At 43.4% G+C, this 22,885-nt stretch overlaps 1 protein-coding gene across 2 annotated transcripts in view; it reads left to right on the forward strand.

The window, feature by feature from the left end:
* Positions 1 to 4,108: 4,108 nt before the first annotated feature.
* The window catches only part of LOC141113287 (protein-glutamine gamma-glutamyltransferase E-like), a 55,727-nt gene continuing 36,950 nt past the window's right edge, over positions 4,109 to 22,885 (forward strand). Inside the window, exon 1 of one of the 2 annotated variants that reach the window (XM_073606320.1) lies at positions 4,109 to 4,179. In XM_073606320.1, the coding sequence (XP_073462421.1) occupies positions 4,173 to 4,179 (7 nt within the window). In that variant the 5' untranslated portion in view covers positions 4,109 to 4,172. The remainder of the gene's footprint in view (positions 4,180 to 22,885) is intronic. The other variant, XM_073606321.1, reaches the window with a different exon arrangement.

Here is a 22,885-nt window from a genome sequence, read left to right on the forward strand (position 1 = left end):
ATTGGTTTACACTATTGGAGCACTTATTATTTCTTTCATGTGGGCCTCATGTTTAAACAATCACCGTGGAAACAACGATTGATCCTATTACCCGGGGGTGGTAAATAAGCGATTTTTGCCGTGCATGAGAGTGCTGGCAAAACTAGTCGGTGAGTGTTATTCTTGAGGGAGTGGAAGCACCGTGCACCAAGGGAGAGGTGGAAGATACACGTTATCACCTGGTTGCATCAAGATTGATCACTTGTTTAGGACACTACCCATCACGTGTGATGTCATGTCATTTTTTTGGACTGATTTTTTGAAAGTGTTGTTATTTTGAATTTTATTTAGTGCATGCTTAGCATGAATATTTTGCACTTTATCACTGGAGAGGTATTGATATTTTTATTTAAAAGATCCACTCATTGATTGTGAGTATCATATACGGAGAGGGTCACACCATCACTGTTTTGCAACTATACATTTAGCACATTTAGTGTGTGGTTTTGAACATTTTTTTCTTTTTATAATTTTGTTTTCTTTCATCCTTTTGAATTTATGTAGATACGGTGATACCTTCAGGGGGTCACACCATCACTGGTTTGAAGCACAAGAATACTTGTATTGGTTAACAGCGCCTCTTATTTTTTCTGTGGGTGCCTGTGGGTGGTTTATGACTATACAGGCGCACTAGATTAAATATTTTATATAAGTCTGAAACATAGCTGCAACCATTGAAGCAGAATTAAACTGTTGTGTGCTTGATGGACTCTTTCCATGTTGTGCACCATATATTTGCACATTATAGTACACTTACATTACTGGTATGCCCTTCTCTAGCGCTTTGTTCCTCTTTTTTTTCTGCTACTATAAAATTCCTCTTCAGCAATTGGGAGGTCACTGATGATGTAACTCATTGTATGGCCACTGATGACGTTCAGTAACTCCTGTGCATAGAAGCTACATAGTCCCCGATACCTGGCTACATTCTCAACATCTTACAGATGCCAAGAGTGTAAACTGCACAATGCATGCACTCTAAAGTGTACATGGAAAATAAAAAAAATGCTAGGGAAATGAGGAAGGCGTTTTTTGTCAGAAGAGACTTTGCATGTTTCATCTGCCAAAATTCCTTACCTCCTAGCAATATTTAATTTGTAGAGTTTAGTTATGGTTTAACTCATAATGCTAACTTTATAGTCAACTGTCTAAGAGCCAAAAATTTAGCAGCATTAAAATATCAAGCCTATATGATCTACAAAACAACTGACAGACACATTTGAAGGCAAAACTTTTTTATTAATCCAGTTTTATTATTGTTGTATGTGTCCCTCTTGGGGATATTTACCCTCTCTATTTGCCCCGGTGACTGCTATCATTGAATGTGAAACTGAAGGAATATCCCATATTGGTGGATGTCGCCAGAAAAGGAATAGAGGGGAATAGAAGGGTCATCTTCCAATGGGTTCACTAGTTCTGGCAACCTTAGTATCCTCTCTTTGAAGGGATGTCCTCCCACATCCTGTTGTGGCTATAAGACAGGAATTGAAGGCTAATATCCCCAATAAGACACAAACGGCAAAAAAACAACAGGTGTTAAAACTCTTCCTTACGCTATCCAAAATAAAAAAAAGTTTTGGCTTCAGTTCTACTTTAACATTTCTGGATGCATCATCACATACTAAATGAAAATTTCAGGAACACCCAAGATCCCTTCTGAGTCTGGTAGTCACATTTTCTTTGTATCCCCCAGAGGTTTTCATAGGTTTTCATAAAACATGCTGGTGCAATTTCAGGTTTTTTCCACAGTACCACCTGCAGCAGCTGGTAAAATCTGACATTGCAGCAAAAAATGTTCAACTAAAAGCCACTGAAATGTTTTCAGACATCATAGGCTACAGCAAAGGAGTCCTCATTCATTCTATGCATAAACTATTGGTATTGTGCACCCAGAATTTTGCACCTTGTGGAAGGAAATAATTCTGTATCAATAAAAATACTAATGATCATTATTAACTGTAGTAGAAAAAAAATATGAAAAAAGAAAAACATTTTTATATCCCTTGCCCACTGGTGCATTTCCCTTCTGGTGGTATGTTCAAATACGCCGAGACTTGACAGACTCTACCACTCGTTTCGCTTATTCTCGTTCACTGATTTCTATTGAATCTCTTTGTTCTGAATGACACCCTCAGAGAAATGCCATTTGCTTTGTTTACAAATTCCAGTTAGATACAGTACTTATGAAGTCAGGACAGGGAGAGCTTGTGCATCATGGGAGAGGGATTTGGGCCAGAAGTTGTTGGATCGTGATTGGAGGACTGTCAACACTTCAATTCATAAGGGCACACTAGATGTCTTAAATCAAGAAAATGGATACAAGCTAGGGAAACCATGGTACAGGACAACTACTGTACTCCACAAGATGTCACCTTTGCTCTCAAATCGTTGTTGGTGCTGTGAGTAGGACAAAGGTTCCTTACTTCATATCTGGTGGTTCTGCCTGGTGATTCAACATTTTTGGAAGGTAGTTTATTATACAGTGGTTGAATTTTCCAGCCCAAATACCTTCTTCATCTCTCCTCTATGCCAATTTGATTATATCAAGAATCTTTAGCAATGCACATGACTAACGCTGCCGGGATGTGCATCCCAGTCCACTGGCACGCTAAAGTGATCCCATCAACTAAAGACTGGCTTCAGAGAATCAAGGGTATAGCTGGGATAGAGGAACTGATCCACATCACTCAGGACAAGGTTTCAAAATTCACGTCTATTTGGGCCTGTTGGACACACTTTCGAATGACACCTTCTAATCAAGCAATTACTGTGGACACAGGCTGCACTTTCAGTATCTGGTCTGGACATCCAGATGGCCCCCCTGATAATTTGCGTCCTCACAGTGTGTTGCCCTTAAGGCTCCCTCAACCTAGGGACATGCCCGGAGGTATGTATTCTGGCAGGTTTCTTAATGGCCACTTCAATTCATTCTCCATATCCCCCCACTGCTTTGGCCCCCAAGGGGAGAGTTTCTCTTCTCCCCCCGAACCCCCCCCCAGTGTGTTGCCCTTAAGGCTCCCTTGACCTAGGGACATGCGCGGAGGTACCTATTCTGGCAGGTTTTTCAATGGCCACTTCATTCTCCATAAACCCCCCCCCCTCCTACACATATACACACGCACCTTTGGCCCCTAAGGGGAGGTTTTCCCTTCTTCCCGCTCTCGGTTTTTTTCTCTTCTCCTCCTCCCCTCTGTCCCTCTCTTTTTTCAGACCCCTTCTTTCCACTTGTTCCTGCTGTCCTTTTCAGGCCCTTGAGATGGGTTGGTCCAGTTTGAGACCTGGCCTACATACAAGCTCCGTGTCTGGTTCTGGGAAGGTTGTGCCCTACACCCTCTTATGGGGATAGTATAGTTCTGGTAATAGGTGATTTCATTTTTTTATCAAAGGGGCAGATAGCCCTGTCAGATTGGCTGGGTAATTCTGATATGTTGCTGATTTGTTAGCCGAACGCAAACAGCATGCTCTTTTTCCCAACAGGAGCCCTGCTCTGGGAATGCTAGATTTCTTACTGCTATACTTTCTATTGATGGCTGAGTATATTTCACTTTGTACTCTTATTCTGTGTTATTTTGTGTACTCTGTATGTGTATTGATCTTTGATGGTTCTTTTTCTTCTTTTGAGTCTTACCTGCAAACTGCTGCGCATGTAGCAAAAATATATTCAGTGTTCTCGTTATTCTCCATAGCAAATATTTTTAGATGTTTTTCAAATACAGAACACTTACTCAGCATTGCTGTCAAACTGAAGTTCTCTATTGGTTGTCTGTACCCTAAAATCAACTGCCAAACTGCAGCATTTCAGTAATGTAGAGACCTAAGCAATCAAAATGGGTCATGTGACTCCTCTCAGTGAAATAGAAGTGTTTCATGCAACAAATGAAAGTCATTCAATCATCTGTCTGTAATGTGATGTTTAATCTTAGGATCTGTGTTACCTTAAAATGATCTTGTATCTATCTCTCCTGTCTAATAACCTACGCCTAATTAAAGTACTTTGATTCCTTTCCAACGTATTTACATTGTGATTAACTAGTAGGAGGAGAACCGGCTTCAGTTATAAATACAGCTTAAATCTGACCTGCTGTCATTTTGAACGCACATAGTCTGAATCACAGAAGGAATACATCAGAACAATGACAGGTGAGTACTGCAATAAATTCATTTGAAGATGTTTTCCTATATAGATCAATGACAGGTACAGAACCCGGATAAAGATAGACTTGGACTCAATTCTACCTTCAGTTGTGCTATTTCATTGTTTTGTTGATTGAACATTTGTATGTATGTTGAATGTTTATGTTGTAAAATATGTATTGTCTGATTGGAAGTTCATGAAGCTATATTCAGAATATTCATTACTTCCTTATTTATTCAAATTATACAGGAATCAAACGTCCTTTTTAGACGTGAACTGCAGTATACTCTGGAAAACTTTACAGTTTTTGAGCATCTTTTGTTTTATCTTCAGATATGGTTGTTAAGAGTTAGAACCTCTATCAAATGTTTATGGCTGTCTGTATCTCCTTTTGGTGAGCTTCACCCCCATCTATTTGTCCTGTTGACCATTGTCACCAAGACTGAAAGTGAGAAAAAATCCATATTACATAGCAAAAATATGGATACTTGTTCTGGTGACAACTTTTTAAGAGAAGATATGTCTTCATTGAAAGAAAATCCTCACTTCCTGTTGTGTCTTGAGACAGGAAGTGAAGGAAAATCTCCCCAAATGAACACAAGCAGTAAAAAAAGGGGGTTTAACATTTTCCTTTTCTACCTAAAACTTGAAAAAAATGGTTTTAGATGCTTTAAGAAGGACTATACATGTATCTATGGTCATTATGTATAATTTCATTTTTTTTTTACGTAAAGTCTGTTTAATTGCATAAAAAGTGGAAGGATAAGATCCTTTGTTTGTATTTTATTGCTGTCCGTGTCCTGGGTGGCCAATTTCACCTTACTTTCTGTCCTGATGAACAAATGTCGCATACACACAATAGGATTTTCCGACAACAAATGTTGGATTTGAGCTTGTTGGCGGAAAGTCCAACCGTGTGTATGCTCCATTGAACATTTGTTGGCTAGCAGGTTCTCAAATTTTCCGCCAACAAATTTTTGTTGTCGGACTTTCAGTCGTGTGTACACAAGTCCGTCGCACAAAAGTCCATGCGTGCTCGGAATTAAATACGAGCCGGAAGCGCTCGGTCTTGTAAAACTAGCGTTCGTAATGGAAATATAACATGACTATTGAACTTCCTTTTTATCCGCTTGTCATACGTCTTGTACGTCACTACGTTCGTAATTGTTGGCCAACATTTGTGTGACCGTGTGTATGCAAGACAAGTTGGAGCCAACAACCTTCGAACAAATTTCCACGGTTTTGTTGTCGGAAAGTCCGATCGTGTGTACGGGGCATAAGGTTTGTTGGCTGTTCAATCATACAACACAGTGAGCAAGAAGGATCTAAAAAAGAATAATGGTAAGGTGAAGGATAGCGTCATATACCCAGTATTGCAATTACTGTACTTCTAAATAATATTAGTACCAATATAAAATACTATTAATAATAGTAGTGGTAATAATGGTAATAGTAGTGTTAATAGTGGCAAAAACAGTAGCAGAGGTAGTGGTATATTAGTTATAGTTGCTATTGTTTCTTGTATTCAGGGTTTTTTTTCAGCAGGAACACGGGGGAATGCAGTTTCTGCACCTCCAGCACTAAATGTATATAATAGCAAGGGGTGTGCTAGAGGGTCAATTGATGCTGGCTGCTGGGGGATCTATTGTCACTGGGGGATCTGTTTTTGTGTGAGGGTATATTGTTGCTGGTGGAGGATCTATTGTTGCTGGTGGGTCTTATGTTGCTGGTTTGGATATACTATTGAGGGTGAGGTCTATTGTTCATGGCTGTTGGAGGGTCTATTGATTCTGGCTGCTGAAAGATCTGATGTTGCTGCTGGGGAGTCTAATGTTGCTGAGGTGTTGCTGTGTGTGTGTGTGTGGGGGGGGGGTGTCTATTGTCTATTGGCTTGAAGGGGCCTATTGTTGTTAGGGTGGGGTCTATTGTTGCTGGGGGGGAGATATTGTTGCTGGCTCCAGCGTATCTATTTTACTGCTTTTCTTGTTATTGGACAAGAAAGAATTTTATACAAATTGTTTAGCACCACAAAATGATATTTGGGACAGTACTGACAGGTGGGTAGTCGGTAGAGCCAAGGGACGGTGCTTGGAGGTGGGTAGGGCGCAGAGACAAGGGCGCACTCAGAAGGGGGGAGTTCCTGCACCTATTCTCTGAGAAAAAAGCCTTGCCTGTATTTATAAATGTTCCAGCAATTTGTGCATAGTTATACAGTATCTCACAAAAGTGATTACACCCCTTACATTTTTGTAAATATTTTATTATATCTTTTCATGTGGAATACGGCCCTGCGGCCCTGCAGAGACTGGGCCACAGGGCCATATTCCAACATAACGACCCCAAATTCACCTCTAAGACGACCACTGCCATGCTAAAGAAGCTGAGGGTAAAGGTGATGGACTGGCCAAGCATGTCTCCAGACCTAAACCCTATTGAGCATATGTGGGGCATACTCAAATGGAAGGTGAAGGAGCGAAAGGTCTCTAACATCCACCAGCTCCATGATGTTGTCATGTGGTGGAAGAGGACTCCAGTGGCAACCTATGAAGCTCTGGTGAACTTCATGCCCAAGAGGTTTAAGGCAGTGCTGGAAAATAATGGTGGCCACACAAAATTTTGACACTTTGTGCCCAATTTGGACATTTTCACTTAAGGGTGTTATCCCTTTTGTTGCCAGCGGTTTAGACATTAATGGCTGTGTGTTGGGTTATTTTGAGGAAACAACAAATTTACACTGTTATACAAGCTGTTCACTCACTACTTTACATTGTAGCAAAGTGTCATTTCTTCAGTGTTGTCACATGAAAAGATAGAATAAATCGTTTTAAAAAATGTGAGGGGTGTACTCACTTTTGTGAGATACTGTACACTACCTAAAGAATGCTCAAAGGCAAATCTTTGCAAAAAGCAAAGCAGGTTAAATTTATTAGGATGTATAAGGAAATTAATGAGGAATAAAAATCATACTGAAAATTGGATGCTCCATTTCCATAATTAGCTACAGTATCTCACAAAAGTGAGTACACTCCTCACATTTGTGTAAATATTTTATTATATCTTTTCATGTGACAACACTGAAGAAATGTCACTTTGCTACAATGTAAAGTAGTGGGTGTACAGTTTATATAACAGTGTAAATTTGCTGTCCCCTCAAAATAACTCAACACGCAGCCATCAATGTCTAAACCGCTGGCAACAAAAGTGAGTACACCTCAAAGTGAAAATGTCCAAATTGGGCCCAATTAGCCATTTTCCCTCCCCGATGTCTTATGACTCGTTAGTGTTACAAGGTCTCAGGTGTGAATAGGGAGCAGGTGTGTTAAATTTGGTGTTATCACTCTCACTCTGTCATACTGGTCACTGGAAGTTCAACATAGCACCTCATGGCAAAGAACTCTCTGAGGATCTGAAAAAAAGAATTATTGCTCTACTTAAAGATGGCCTAGGCTATAAGAAGATTGTCAAGACCCTGATACTGAGCTGCAGCACGGTGGCCAAGACCATACAGTGGTTTAACAGGACAGGTTCCACTCAGAACAGGCCTCGCCATGGTTGACCAAAGACGTTGAGTGCACGTGCTCAGCGTCATATCCCGAGGTTGTCTTTGGAAAATAGACGTATGAGTGCTGCCAGCATTGCTGCAGAGGTTGAAGGGGTGGGGGGGGTCAGCCTGTCAGTGCGCAGACAATACGCGGCACACTGCATCAAATTGGTCTGCATTGCTGTCATCCCAGAAGGAAGCCTCTTCTAAAGAAGATGCACAAGAAAGCCAGCAAACAGTTTGCTGAAGACACCCAGACTAATGACATGGATCACTGGAACCATGTCCTGTGGTCTGATGAGACCAAGATAAACTTATTTGGTTCAGATGGTGTCAAGCATGCGTGGCGGCAACCAGGTGAGGAGTACAAAGAGTGTCTTGCCTACAGTCAAGTATGATAGTGGGAATGTCATGGTCTGGGGCTGCATGAGTGCTGTTGGCACTGGGAAGCTACAGTTCATTGAGGGAACCATGAATGCCAACATATACTGTGACATACTGAAGCAGAGCATGATCCCCTCCCTTCGGATACTGGGACACATGGCAGTATTCCAACATGATAATGACCCCAAACACACCTCCAAGACGACCACTGCCTTGCTAAAGAAGCTGAGGGTAAAGGTGATGGACTGGCCAAACATGTGTTCAGACCTAAACCCTATTGAGGATCTGTGGAGCATCCTCAAACAGAAGTTGGAGGAGTGCAATGTCTCACATCCACCAGCTCCATGATGTCGTCATGGAGGAGTGGAAGAGGACTCCAGTGGCAACCTGTGAAGCTCTGGTGAACTCCATGCCCAAGAGGGTTAAGCCAGTGCTGGAAAATAATGGTGGCCACACAAAATATTGACACTTTGGGCCCAATTTGGACATTTTCACTTAGGTGTGTACTCACATTTGTTCTCAGCGGTTTAGACATTAATAGCTGTGTATTGAGTTATTTTGAGGGGACAGCAAATTTACACTGTAATACAAGTTGTACACTCACTACTTTGTACATTGTAGCAAAGTGTCATTTCTTCAGCGTTGTCACATCAAAAGATGTAATAAAATATTTACAAAAATGTGAGGGGTGTACTGTATGTGTGCATAATCAGGAAAACCAGCTGTGACGGCTTCATGGAAGCTTCTGTTTTGTAAAAGGGGCACTGGAGAACATAATTCACATACATATTCATAGTTGGATATAGGTGTAATGTGCAATGGTTGGTGATGAAGGGAATCAGTCCTGGACTGGAAATCCAAATTAGTTTATCTCCTGATATTTAAAGCAGACCAAACCATATCTGTGTACTTAAATGTGTTGAACCCTTCAGAGGAATACTATTTTATTTATTAACACTGCTGATGAAAAGTGTGCTGGAGGCCAAGTCAAGGGTTATGGGTTACAGCGAAGTTTCTTCTTGCATTCCATAAGAGATGTTTGAAAATGGGCCACCCAGAGGAGCTTTTTCTTACACAAACATATCCTAAATTTGGCTATAAATGTGGTGAGAGGCACCTAATACAACCATTTTCATATTTGATGGTCGATCAGCAGAAGCCTGTCAGTTGACTGCTCTGGAGTAAATAATTAATTAATTAATCCCTTACGCAGTGCTGGCAGAATCTGGCCCTGCCTTCTTCATCCTTTAGGAATAAACATGATCAAAAAGCCAACATCAATTGTGTTATCTCATGTTACTGTATGTTTATATGAAAACTATGTTGCTTCATGTTATTGTCAATATTGTGAACATTTTTATTTTTTCTGTTAGTCATTTATTCTCATGTTACTGTTCTTAATGAACATGCTTATATATGTTTTCCTTGGATTGTAAAACTTTAAAATCTTTAAATAAAAGAATACATACTTGCATTAGAAAAAAAAGCCAACAAGGGTGTCTAGGCAACTGTCGGTTGTGTCTTTTCCTCTGATGGCAATCAGACTTTGCCTGCATGGCAGAGTAACCTCTCCAATCTGTGGGTAGCTGTTATAGCATCTAGGAGAATATCCACATTACCAATCCAGGGCTGCAGAAGTCCGTACAAAATATATATCCAGCTTTATGGAGGTAGAGTTTTAATTGCCCCAATATCTTAACAAATGTCTTACGTTCATAAAAGGTATAAAGAAGGTAGTATTTTAGTCAAACACATTTTGGATTGGTTGTCATACATGATTTATAACCCTATTATTGAACAAAGAATTAAAGGATTGCATAATAACTGATTGCACAAAATCTGTTTGCATTGCACGATAATCATTAAACAAGCTGGCTGAGTGTTCCACTTATTAGGCAGGAGAATCACAATTATGGGTGGGAACAATAATATCCTAGAGCAATTAAATAGACTGCACACCTGAAAACAAAACTTTTAAAGCACCACATCAGTACACTTAAACAAATTATATATATTAAACGTAAAGTCTAACACGTTACAACTCCTCCCAAAGTGGATTGTTCACTTGTGATTAGGCTGGAAGAATCATTCAGCAAATGCAGACTATGTGAAGACAGAACTCTTGGGCAGTATTCTAATTTTTGTTCTCGTTACCTGTTGCTAGGGATTAGCAAAGCTGAGCATTTTCATTTACACTAAATTTCTGGAAAAATCAAGGAATTTCAGCAATATTTCATATTTTGCCAATACACATTGCTGTCAATGGAAAGGCAAATTCATGGTGGTTTCCAAGGTGCAATGGTCTTTAAATGGCTCTTGGAGTTCATTGAAGTTCCTGGGAAATGTGCATCAATACAGAAGCTTTTTATTCCTTAGGGAGGGCAATGTTATTTACAGATAAGATATAGTGGGAGATAGGGGCAGAGAGTTGACAACCTGCAACACAAAGTTCCCAAACAAGTACTACCAGCTATTAAAGCGTATATGAGCCTTTAGTGGGTGGGTATACATCTAATTTAACAACCTATGCATTAGTCCATTAAATTGCAGTTCTGGGGTACATGTTCTTATGTGCCCTGGTTGCGTGCACAAATATGCACACCCAAAATACTTTTAAAACCAATATTTATACATAACAACTGATTGCTAGCTAGCTTGTCAACACCTTACCTACTTTGCGTCTATTGTAATGTGGTATTTGTCTATTAAATTGGGTATTTTCCCTTTATTTAATTTTTTTTATTATAATTTTGAGCTTGGGGTGATTAGAGTTCATCAGATAATTGTTGCTAATTATATTCTGTTTTTAGTAACACCCAGGATGTGTTGTTTGTCTGTAGTAAATTTGTAGTGCCCTGCCCTAGTTAGGCTAAGTTTAGTTTTTGGATCTGCTGTACTCAGTGGAGTAGTGTTCTATTTCTTAGGTCTGGTCAGGTTTCACTAAGACCCCTTTCACACTGAGGCCCTTTACAGGCACTACAGCGCTAAAAATAGCGCCTGCATAGCGCCTGTAAAGAGCCTCTCCTGTCTCTCCAGTGTGAAAGCCCGAGTGCTTTCACAGTGGAGCGGTGCGCTTGCAGGACGGTAAAAAAAGTCCTGCAAGCAGCGTCTTTGCAGCGCTGTAGGAGTGGTGTATACACAGCTCCAAAAGCGCCCCTGCCCATAGAAAACAATGGGGCAGCGCCGCCAAACCGCTGCTGCAGCGCCGCTTTGCGGGCGGTTTTAACCCTTTTTCGGCCGCTAGTGGGGGTTAAAACTGCCCCACTAGCGGCCGAATAGTGCAGCTAAAACGACGGTAAAGCGCCGCTAAAAATAGCGCCGCTTTACTGCCGATGCCCGTCCGCCTCAGTGTGAAAGGGCTCTTAGCTTAGTGGTTGAATACTCCTGTCTGCCTCTTGAAGAAGCTTCCAGAGAATAGAGCAGAAAGGCCAGTCACTAAAGTTAGGAATATTTTTCCGCTCTTGGCCAGTTCCTGAGAGGGGTACCCAGAAGGTGCCCTCAACCACCTTCTAAGAAGATAAATGATTGGGAGGCTTGCTCAGGGTGTTCTTGTCCTGGGACTGCTGCCCTTGGGGACAGCCTGTGTATTGGAGAGCTGATGTTAGGACTCAGCAGGTGCTTGGCTGAGTGCCTGAAGGAAGGATTTAAAGATATCTGCCAGAGGGCATCACCTAACGAAGCCAACCTAAAGAAGGATCCTTTCATCACAGAAAACCGTTGAATTTAAGATGGTGGGTGACAGGTGTCCTTGGACATTGTGAGTAGGACCCTTGCTTAAGACTCCAGGTGTTCATGTGCTTTAGGGGTTAAATGCCCATATAAATACATAAGTGGTCCATATAGTGAACTTGATGTTGAGTTATTCACTTTAAGGTCATCACAGAAGACAAGGGGCACTCTTTGGAGGAAAATAGATTTAATCTACAAATATGTGAGGTTTCTTCACAGTAAGAGCTGTGAAAATGTGGAATAGACTCCCTCAAGGGCTGGTTCTGTCCAGCTCAGTAGATTACTTTAAAGGCCTGCATTATTTCCTAAATGTACATAATATAACTGGATACTAATATTTATAGGTAAAGTTGATGCAGGGAATATCCAATTTGCCTCTTGGGGAATGGCAGAAAATTGCCTTTTGGGGGAACAAGAAGGATTTTTTTCCCCTGCTGGAGCAAACTGGATTTTCCTTTTTTGGTTGAACTAGATGCTTTGTCATCTGTGACCTCCTAATTATTGTAGTAAAATTCCTGGCTGTACGGTGACAATCCTCCCTAATTAAAAATGTGCAGAGGTCTGTACAGCATGTGCTTTGCATGTGTTCATATGCCCAAGATTGACGGATGTTCTATGCAACTACTGCTAGCAGCCTGTTAAAAATCAATGACAAGAGTGGACGTACCAATCTTCATGCACATCCAAGCATTTACATGCATACAAAGCCCTTTCCTCAAAAAAAAAATAAAAAATTAATGTTTAGCTTCTTGGTTACAAATTCCCCTTGCTGCAGTGAAGGCTTTCTCTGGCATGACACATGCAGCAGGGTAGGCTAGCACCTCAAGCTCATAATGGGCCACTCCAGCCAGTGGTACATTCTTGAAAACCTGTAGTCCGTAGATAAAAAATAATAAAAACTTGAAAAAATTGTGTTGACAGGTGGGAAAATGGGTGGGTCTGGACAAGTGTTTGGCTCTCAGTCATTTTTCTGTTCATTCCACCTTGCTTCTGGCCTCTCACTCTGATCAAGAAGACCTAATTTGGTTCTCTCTGGTGTTGCTTTTTACACTCCCCTACAGGGTGAGATTGCTTGTAGCTATCACCCCTGTGAGGACAGTTCCTGAGCTGGTGAACATTTTTTTTGTTTTTGCATAAAAAGGTGGTGTTTAGGCCTAGGACTTACTTTTACTAACTAGAGCCAGCATAAAAAAGTTCTGCTAAATTCTCGTAGACCGTTGATGCTGCTATGGCAGGATTAACTGAAAAGGAAGAAGAGAAAAAGGGTGCATAAGCAACACTAGATAGGCAAGTGGCTGCTCTGTGCTAATGAGGAGAAGGAGGAGGAAAATACTGTATAAGCAGCACTTTAAAATTACGTGACTGCTCTGTGCCCTTGAGGAGCAAGTAGAAGGAAAAGGGTGCATGAGCAGCACTATAAAGGAAAGTGACTGCTAAGCCCCTTGAGGAGGAGGAGAAAGCAGTGCATTAGCTGCACTATTACTGTAAGTTAAGTGGTTGACACGTACCTGGTGGAGCTTGATCTGTAGATGGGACTTCTCTTGCGCCTCTTATCCAACACCCATGGTAGTGATTACAGGAGGTGAGAGGACACAGAGTGGCACAAGGGCTGGTATAACAGGCAGCACCAGTTGAGGTTTGCAGGATGCAGATGACTGTGGTCACTAGGCAAGAACCAGGAAATGGAATACGGTGAAGCTTGATCAGCTGGCAGATGCATAGCAAGGACAGAAGCCAAAGGTTTATCAACAGCCTGGCAGCGAAGGTACAGGAAAATAAGACAGAAGCAGAGAACAAGCCAAGGTCACAATAGGCAAGCAGGAATCCAGAGATTAGTCAAGGGCAAACCAGGTCAAGCAGGAGTAGGCAGAGATAGCAGGTCAAGGAGCAGGTTAAACAGGAACTAGCTGAAGACCACTCAGCAACCTGTTTATGCCATAGTTCAGCTTAAATAGGCCGTTTGGTGCCAGTACGCGTACGTGTGAATGCACATGTGCGCATGCTCGTGTGCACATTCCTTCTGTGTACGCACTAATACATTTACGTGTGAGTGCTAATGCCCGTTCTGTGTTGAGCCTTTGCTCATAATTTTGAGTATAAACATGTCATGGCCTTATGGTTCCAACTGAGCTTCTTTTACAGTGGTTGCTATGCGCCCTTGAGGAGGAGAAAGTAAAGGGTATTATAGAGTTAGCCAATTTCTATCAAACACATATCCTGAAGTCTGTGTTTAGATTACTTTGGGAATAATCGGGGATACAATGATGTGAACGTGTTGGGGAAATGTGAGGTTGTGTTTTTGAAGTGTTTTCACATTTTATCAAAGGTTTGGCAGTGCAATGTGGTACTGCCAAAAAATAAGTTTTTCAATCTACTATTAAACAGTTATGCCACTGGTAAATTTCTACAAAATGGAGAACTTTAGCTTTATTTTTTTAAGAATAAACTTTTCTGTAGCTTCTAGATGTGTTGTGGCTGCCACTTGTGTTGGTCAATTCAGACCTATTACCGATGGATACAAAATCAAGTGTAGCAGTAAAAATGTAAACTAAAAATAATTAGCCCAAACAATCTTCAGTAAAGTCTAATAACTGCAGCAGGACACTCAAGGCCAAGTACACAACACCTTCAAATAAGTTAATAAATTAAAATAGCGCAGCGCAAAAAATATTCATATATTAAAAAACATATAGATCCTATAAAATATGTAAGAGGAAGTCCAAATAAATTTCCATAAAAAGTAAAAAAAAAAGAGGTGGCGTCTCTAGATTGAACATGCAGGTGTCATATAATATGGAGCACCTCCACCATACACACAGATGGCCTCTCACCTTAGGACCATGACCTCCTGAAGGAACAGGATGGTCAAAAAAGCATTCCCATGAAAATATCTAATAGTCTCCCAATGGTCTGAGTAGATCCGAGGCAGCCAATTTCTCCGTGGGGTCCTGGATATCAATATAAAAGCAAATAGAAAGAATCTCTCTGTTACATAATCATTTATTCAATAAATGTAAAACCACTTACAATTCTGGCACTTGTCACAAGTGCACAAACGAGCGCTCTGTGTATACACATATAATCCAATAAGATCGCAGCAGGTGATGTCATGCGTGGTGCACAGACCGCCTAGGCTCTGAGGAAGGGGGCACACCCCTGAAACGCGCCAGCCGTTTAGCCGTTTGGAGTGCCATCTTATACCTCCCGTCATCAGGTCCTGTCTGCAGGTGCCAAGGGATGCAGTTTGACTGCTAAGAAAAGCCTGTATTCCTGCATGTTTGTGAGTAGTTTCATTGTTTTTATACTATTATTTAAACCTTTTATCAGTAATGCAATAGGTCGGTGCGCCCTCCTTTTTTTCTGTTTTCTCTTCAGTTGTATGAATACCCATTGTTCTGAGGAGGGCTGCAAGATTATAGACTTTGCTTTACATCAAAGAATGGACCACACCACCCGTGTCTAGCAAAACACTGGAGCACAGGAGATTATTGTTTTGTATGAGTCGCTCCTTCCCCATACACGTTACGTCCTGGGCAGGACTTTGTCAGCGCGGTTTTAAATTTATTGAATAAATGATTATATAACAGAGCGCACCAAATTCTTTCTTTTTGCTTTTATATCGATATCCACGATCCCATGGAGGAATTGGCTGCCTCGGATCCACTCAGACCATTTGGAAACTATTAAATCCCTTCATGGGAATGCTTGTTTGACCATCCTGCTGGTTCAGGAGGTCATGGTCCTAAGGTGAGCGGCCATCAGTGTATGGTGCTGCACATTATGACATATATATATATATATATATATATATATATTAGGGGTGCTGAAATTAATCGTTGCATCGATGCATCGCGATTCGGGTGTCCCCGATGCGGCATCGATGCATAAAAACCGGAAAATCGATGTCCGGTGACATCATTAGTAGCCCCGCCCCTCCCGGGAAAGCGATCGAGCATATTTTTAAAATGTCTTTATTTTAATAAATGTGTTACAATTGATGCTGTGCCCCCGCTGTATGTGCTTTTTAAAAAACAATGTCACTTCATACCGAACTTCGCCGGTATACGATCATGTGACTCCCGGCCCGCCCCGCCCCTCTCCGCTCTCCTCTTCGCTCTCCGCTTCCGTCTCCTGAGTCCTGACATCAGCGGGGATTTCTTAGTCCCGCCCGCCTCTCTTCTGATACGATAACTATAGTCAGCGGGCGGGACTGAGAATTCCCCGCTGACGTCAGGACTCAGGAGACACGTGAGCGGAGAGGGAAGAGGAGAGCGGAGAGGGGCGGACGGCCGGGAGTCACATGATCGTATACCGGCGAAATTTGGTATGAAGTGACATCGTTTTTTAAAAGCACATACAGCGGGGGCACAGCATCAATTGTAATATATTTATTAAAAGAAAGTAATTGTGGGGGGTCAGTGATGGCTGCATTTAATGGGCACAGGTGGCTGCATTTGGGCACAAGTGGCTGCGTTTGGGCACAGGTGGCTGCGTTTGGGCACAGGTGGCTGAGTTTGGCGGACACAAGTGGCTGAGTTTGGCAGGCACAAGTGGCTGCGTTTGGGCACAAGTGGCTGTGTTTGGGCACAGTGGCTGAGTTTGGGCACAGGTGGCTGCATTTGATGGGCACAGGTGGCTGCGTTTGACGGGCACAAGTGGCTGCGTTTGACGGGCACAAGTGGCTGCGTTTGACGGGCACGGATGGCTGCGTTTGATGGGGGAGGTGCAGTATTTTTCAGTTTGTTTGTGCCCCCCAAAAAAATTTTGAGCACCAGCCGCCACTGGTCAGCACAGAGACAGTACAGGGAACTTCACAGGGCTGTTTGTCATCTGTGGATTCTGTCCCTTCTGACCTCCCAGCAGCAGTGTGTGTGAATGTCTGTACCCTGTAATGCACCGGAGTGTACTTTTTAAGGGAGTGAGGTTATTTTTAATTCAAAGCGGAGTTCCAGTCAATTTTTGTTTATTAGAAGTCAGCAGCTACAAAAAAGTGCATCTTCTGACTTTTAATAAAAAGATACTCACCTGTCCCACAATCCAGCGACGTGGCCACCCAAACCCTCCCTTCTCTCCCCCGCCTGTCCACAGCGCTGGCAATACTACTGTGGGCATCCGGCTGTGACAGATTGCAGTTTCACAGCCGGGTGCGCATGTCTCTCTGCGCTGTCCTGCATAGCCGGGCAATCTTTTGGGAACTGTGATGTGTCCCAGAAGATTGCAGGGTGGAAGGGCCACCTAGGCGGCCCAAGCAGAAGTGGGAGCTCGTCGGTAATCGTGATGCATCGTGATGCATTGCGGAATCTAATCGAATCGTTGACCAGATAATCGAATCGAATCGAATCGTGAGACCAGTGAAGATGCGCAGCCCTAATATATATATATATATATATATACAGGGCTCAAAATTTCAAGTCCTGAGCTACTAGCCAGGTCTTAAGGGTTACTCGCCACCAGTTGCCCCACTCAACCCTTACCCTGCCCCGCCCCAATCACGGCATCATAAATTATCTCATGAAATGTTTTATGCAGAATTAAGTTACAAAAATAAACAATAACAACAACTTTATCATTTCCCCTCAGTACAGCCTCACCAGTGCCCATCAATGCAGACTCACCTGTGCCCATCATTTCAGCGTGACCTGTGCCTATCATTGCAGCGTGACCTGTGCCCATCATTGCAGCGTGACCTGTGCCCATCATTGCAGCGTGACCGTGCCCATCATTGCAGCCTCACCGTGCATTGCAGCCTCACCGTGCCCAACATTGCAGCCTCACCGTGCCCACCATTGCAGCCCCACCGTGCCCACCATTGCAGCCTCACCGTGCCTACCATTGCAGCCTCACCGTGCCCCCATTGCAACCTCACCGTGCCCCCATTGCAGCCTCACCGTGCCCCACATTGCAGCCTCACTGTGCCCTCATTTCTGCCTCACCGTGCCTACATTGCAGCCTCACCGTGACCCACATCGCAGCCTCACCGTGCCCCACATTGCAGCCTAACTGTGCCCCACGTTGCAGCCTCACTGTGCCCCACATTACAGCCTCACTGTGCCCCCATTGCAGATTAACTGTGCCACCATTGCAGCTTCACTGTGCCTCAAATAGCAGCCTCATTGTGCCCCCATTGCAGCCTCACTGTGCCCCAAATTGCAGTATCACTGTGTCCCACATTGCAGCCTCACTGTGTCCCACATTGCAGCCTCACTGTTACCCAAATTGCAGCCTCACTGTGCCCCACATAGCAGCCTCACTGTGCCCCAAATTGCAGCCTCACTTTGCCCCCATTGCAGCCTCACTGTGCCCCAAATTGCAGCCTCACTGTGCCCCAAATTGCAGCCTCGCTGTATCCCAAATTGCAGCCTCACTGTGCCCCCATTTCAGCCTCACCATGCCCCAAAATGCAGGCTCACTGTTACCCAAATTGCAGCCTCACCGTGCCCCAAATAGCAGCCTTACTGTACCCCCCATTGCAGCCTCACTGTGACCCCATTGCAGCCTCACTGTGCCTCAAATAGCAGCCTCACTGTGCCCCCATTGCAGCCTCACAGTGCCCAAATTGCAGCATCACTGTGCCCCACATTGCAGCCTCACTGTGCCCCACATTGCAGCCTCACTGTTACCCAAATTGCAGCCTCACTGTGCCCCACATAGCAGTCTCACTGTACCCCACATTGCAGCCTCACTTTGCCCCCATTGCAGCCTCACTGTGCCCCAAATTGCAGCCCCACCCCCATTGCAGCCTCACTGTGCCCCAAATTGCAGCCTCACTGTGCCCCAAATTGCAGCCTCACTGTTACCCAAATTGCAGCCTCACTGTGCCCCAAATAGCAGCCTCACTGTGCCCCCATTGCAGCCTCACTGTGACCCCATTGCAGCCTCACTGTGCCCCAAATTGCAGCATCACTGTGCTCCCATTGCAGCCTCACTGTGCCCCCATTGCAGCCTCACTGTTGCCCAAATTGCAGCCTCACTGTGCCCCCATTGTAGCCTCACTGTGCCCCAAATTGCAGCATCACTGTGCCCCCATTGCAGCCTCACTGTGCTCCCATTGCAGCCTCACTGTTACCCACATTGCAGCCTCACTGTGCCCCCATTGTAGCCTCACTGTGCCCCAAATTGCAGCATCACTGTGCCCCCATTGCAGCCTCACTGTGCTCCCATTGCAGCCTCACTGTTACCCACATTGCAGCCTCACTGTGCCCCAAATTGCAGCCTTGCCAGGGCGGAGGAAGTGAGAGGGTGGCCGGATCGTGACTGGAGTTAGAGGAGAGCCAGGATCGCAGATCGGTAAAAGGCGCTGTAACAGCTTACATTGAAACTGTCTCCGCTCTGCTCACTCTCACACAGCCCCACCTCCTCCTAACCCCATGCCTGTACTAGACAAAATGCATCCCAGCATTGGACCCGAGTTCTGTCTATTACAGGTGCGGGGTTAGGAGGAGGCGGGGCTATGTGAGAGTGAGCGGAGACAGTTTTACCGCTCGATGATCCCGCAGCTCTCCTCTAACTCCATGCACTCAATCTCAATCTAGAGACACCACTTTGCACCATCTGGGATATTTTTTATGAAGTTTTTATGGAAATTTATTTAGACTTTCTCTTATATATTTTATAAGATTTATATGTTTTTAATATATAAATATTTCTTGTGCTGTTTTTAATTTATTAGCAGTAAAAATTTACTTAAAAAAGCCTTTTACTGCCTCACATTGGGGTTGCTGTTGTACTTAAGACAAGCTAGAAGTAAAAGTTAAAAAATCAGTTACACATCCAAAAATTTGTTGCAAAAATAAGTTTTCACTGATGTTGTCTGTGTAAAACGCACTGTTATGTGCCAACCACATATAGCTAGCATAAAGGCATCTTCCAAGCATGTTATTGAAAGGATTTCTGTTTTCCCCATGTCACCCTCCAAGTCACATTTAAAAGTGAACACTTTCCTCTCTGTATGTTTTTATTTTTTTAGTTTTGGAATAGTATATGCCCCCTTTGGCCTGCTCAGCTCTTCATGCCCTATGTTGACAATTCCTTGAAATTAGCCTTGAAAATGTCTAGAAATTATTATACCAAATAACCCCTATAGACGTCAATAAAGTTCCGTTTTGGATTCACAATTTTTGGACTTCTGTGCAGGGTTCAAACCTGAAAGTTAGGCCATAGTTGGTTTTTGAAGCTATCCTGCTTGGTTAAGAAGGAAGCTGTGCAAAGTTTGAGAGGTCTGGTAGGATGCACAGAGACACGGGAACAAGGATCGAGAGAAGTCTGCTAACTAGCCAGCGGTACTATCTACAGTGTTACCAGTGTCAGCCTTATAATGTACAAGCTGAAAGCAAATTTGGAAGTTTATAAGTTTTGCTTGGGATATATGCAGCCAAAGGGTAACTGTCACCCAACCTTTTCTTAATCCCCTACTTTTAGCCATGGACTCAGCCCAGTATTGAAAAACGCACAATGCACCTGGAATATGCAAACTGCAACCTAGGGGCCACAAAAGATCCATATATCCAAATCACAAGGGGGGCCATATTAAACCGGAACGCAGGCCGCAATTGGGCCAGACTTTGGACATGCCTGCTTTACAGCATTTCTTCACACCTACCTAAAATTTCTGCACAGCACCCCCTAGCTTCTTCCCACAGTACCTAGGTGAGGATCATGTAATGAACCTTTCAGTGATGTCTCTGGGAATGATTATGTACTGTGCTGCATACTCTGCATTCCCCAGATTATCAAAGGTTGGTGACCTCACCCTCAGCTTGGGTAAGGTAAACATATTTGTAGCGCACTACTGACCCCCCCCCCCCCTTTATTTGCATAACTTGAACTGGGACAGGGAAAGGGTTTCTGAGATGCTCTTTCACTGCTTCATAATCTTTCCTTTGCCTTTCCGTGCAAATACTTAGAGCAATACAGATAATGAAAAGTCCCTCTGAATAACTTCTCATGGGAAGACTGGAGTAGTATGGTCTTTGAGAATAATTGAAGTGAATAGCAAAGAGCCACTTTGAATAACTCTTTGTATATAGGCGTTGGTAGATTTACTTTAGAGAATACATAAGCGGTTGTAGCAAAGAGTCACTCTGAATAACTTCTTCACCCGTAGACCTTTTTTAGAACAATCTATATCTCTATTTATGCTCGGAGCTCTACCTCCGCCTTTTGACCACTACTTCCCGTCTGTACAGTACTTCCAAGTTTGGCTAAAGAAGACATTACTCTGAATAATTCCTACCGCCTGACTGATTGGATTCCCTGGGCTTTGTTGAACCAAAAGTCACAGGCCATCATCACCTGTCTCACTGACTTGCGTACCAACATCCCTCAGCCTCTGGTAGTACTGCTCCCCTGGGCTTTCACTCATTTGATCAACAGTCCATGTGCCACTCACAAACGGTCGATCTCCCAGTCTTCTTCCGCTTAGTTGCTACTTCTTCCTGATGGTTCTTCCATCCCTCCTCTCCGGTCTGGCATGCTCCCCTCCCCGCAGGGGGCATCCAGCGACACCAGCAACTACATGCTGTGCAGTGTCTCTAACTCCTCTCCTCCGCGTGGCCTGGTCCCCCCCCTTCCCCGTGAGGGGGGGGCTCTGCTTCACTCCCTCCCCGCAGGGGGGCTCTTTTTCTGATCTCTCCCTCTCTGGAACTCTCCACCCGGAATGTGACCCCAGCTTATATGAGAGTCCCGCCTCCTACCAAACAAATTAATGATTGGCCAGAACTCCACACATGAGCTGCCTGCCACTCAGATCCCAAGTCCAACCTTTCTTCCAGAACCATTTCCACTGAAAGCACAAGGAGGCATCTTTGGGTCCAAGTACAGGTGGCCACACCCTGCACTATACTGACACTCCCATTTCACAAAATAAACAACCAGGCCTGAGATAAGAATACAGGCCTGCCTAAATTTACCTGAAACTGTACCTTGTCATTTAAACAGAGAAAAATCATCTACCTTAAGGTAGTGACCGCTACACACACCCCCCATTTAAATCACAACTTTCCCCCAGTTGTGGGGAATGAATTTAGAGTACCTCCTTAAGTTTAAGGAGGAAATAGCATCTCGTTAAATCAAGTTGGAATGGGAAAAAGGAAATAAACTTTAAAAATAAAAAGGATAGCATCAGTATCAATGTACAAAATGACACATAACACACTTTCTGTACAATTTACATTACCTTAATGTAGGTCCCTACAGCTAACATTCCATACAAGCAGAATCAGAGCATTGCTCCTGAAGGAGGAATACTCTCCTTACCGCAGGCCTTCATCTGTAAGATAGACAACCGTCACATCTCCAGTTCACCTAAGAGAAGACACAAAATATCTTTAACTACAACTAGCTACACATTACCAAACAGAGGGGGTTATTATCCTCTATTGGGTAATCAATCAAATATACAGATTTTCTTTTTTATGGCATGTATGTTTCTGCCAGGGTCGTCGCTCCCTCAAAAGGAGTCTAACAGACCTCTTGCAGAGCGCACCCTGAACAGACATGCCAAGCAAATGAACACATCTGCCCGTTGGCAAATAAACTTTCTGTTTGGCTCCTAAACAGGATCCTTTTAAAAGTACTTGCGGCAAAGGGATTTAACAGAGACAGCCCATTCTAGTGTCCATAACTTTGTCCATATTAGGCACACTGAATGAAAGTCTCCTGTTGAACAGTCAATTTTGGGAAAACCCACCCTAACCCATCTGCCTTCTCGCAGTCAACATGGGCACTTAAGCACACTTGTGACTACCTCTCGTGTAGTTCTGCTTACAAGTAATACTTTGGGTCAGGTAACCTTTTGCAACTATCCCCTTGTCCTTTCACTGAGATGGAGTAACTGCGAGTGTTTTGCCCTGCTTTTACCACCAACACTTTTTCCTTGTAAATTGCCCTCCCAAGCTTCCATTCACAGTGAATATCTTTGAATCGGACCCACACCTCACTATCAGGTGTCCGCTTGGGTTTAGGAACATGAAGATAGTCCCAAACAAGGTTATCCTCCCACGCTTCCAGGTATTTTCAACAATTTCCATGATCCATTCAGGAACGTAGGGGTAATCCAG

This window comes from Aquarana catesbeiana, linkage group LG12 (assembly GCF_042186555.1).
Source record: "Aquarana catesbeiana isolate 2022-GZ linkage group LG12, ASM4218655v1, whole genome shotgun sequence".
Classification (NCBI taxonomy): Eukaryota; Metazoa; Chordata; class Amphibia; order Anura; family Ranidae; genus Aquarana; species Aquarana catesbeiana.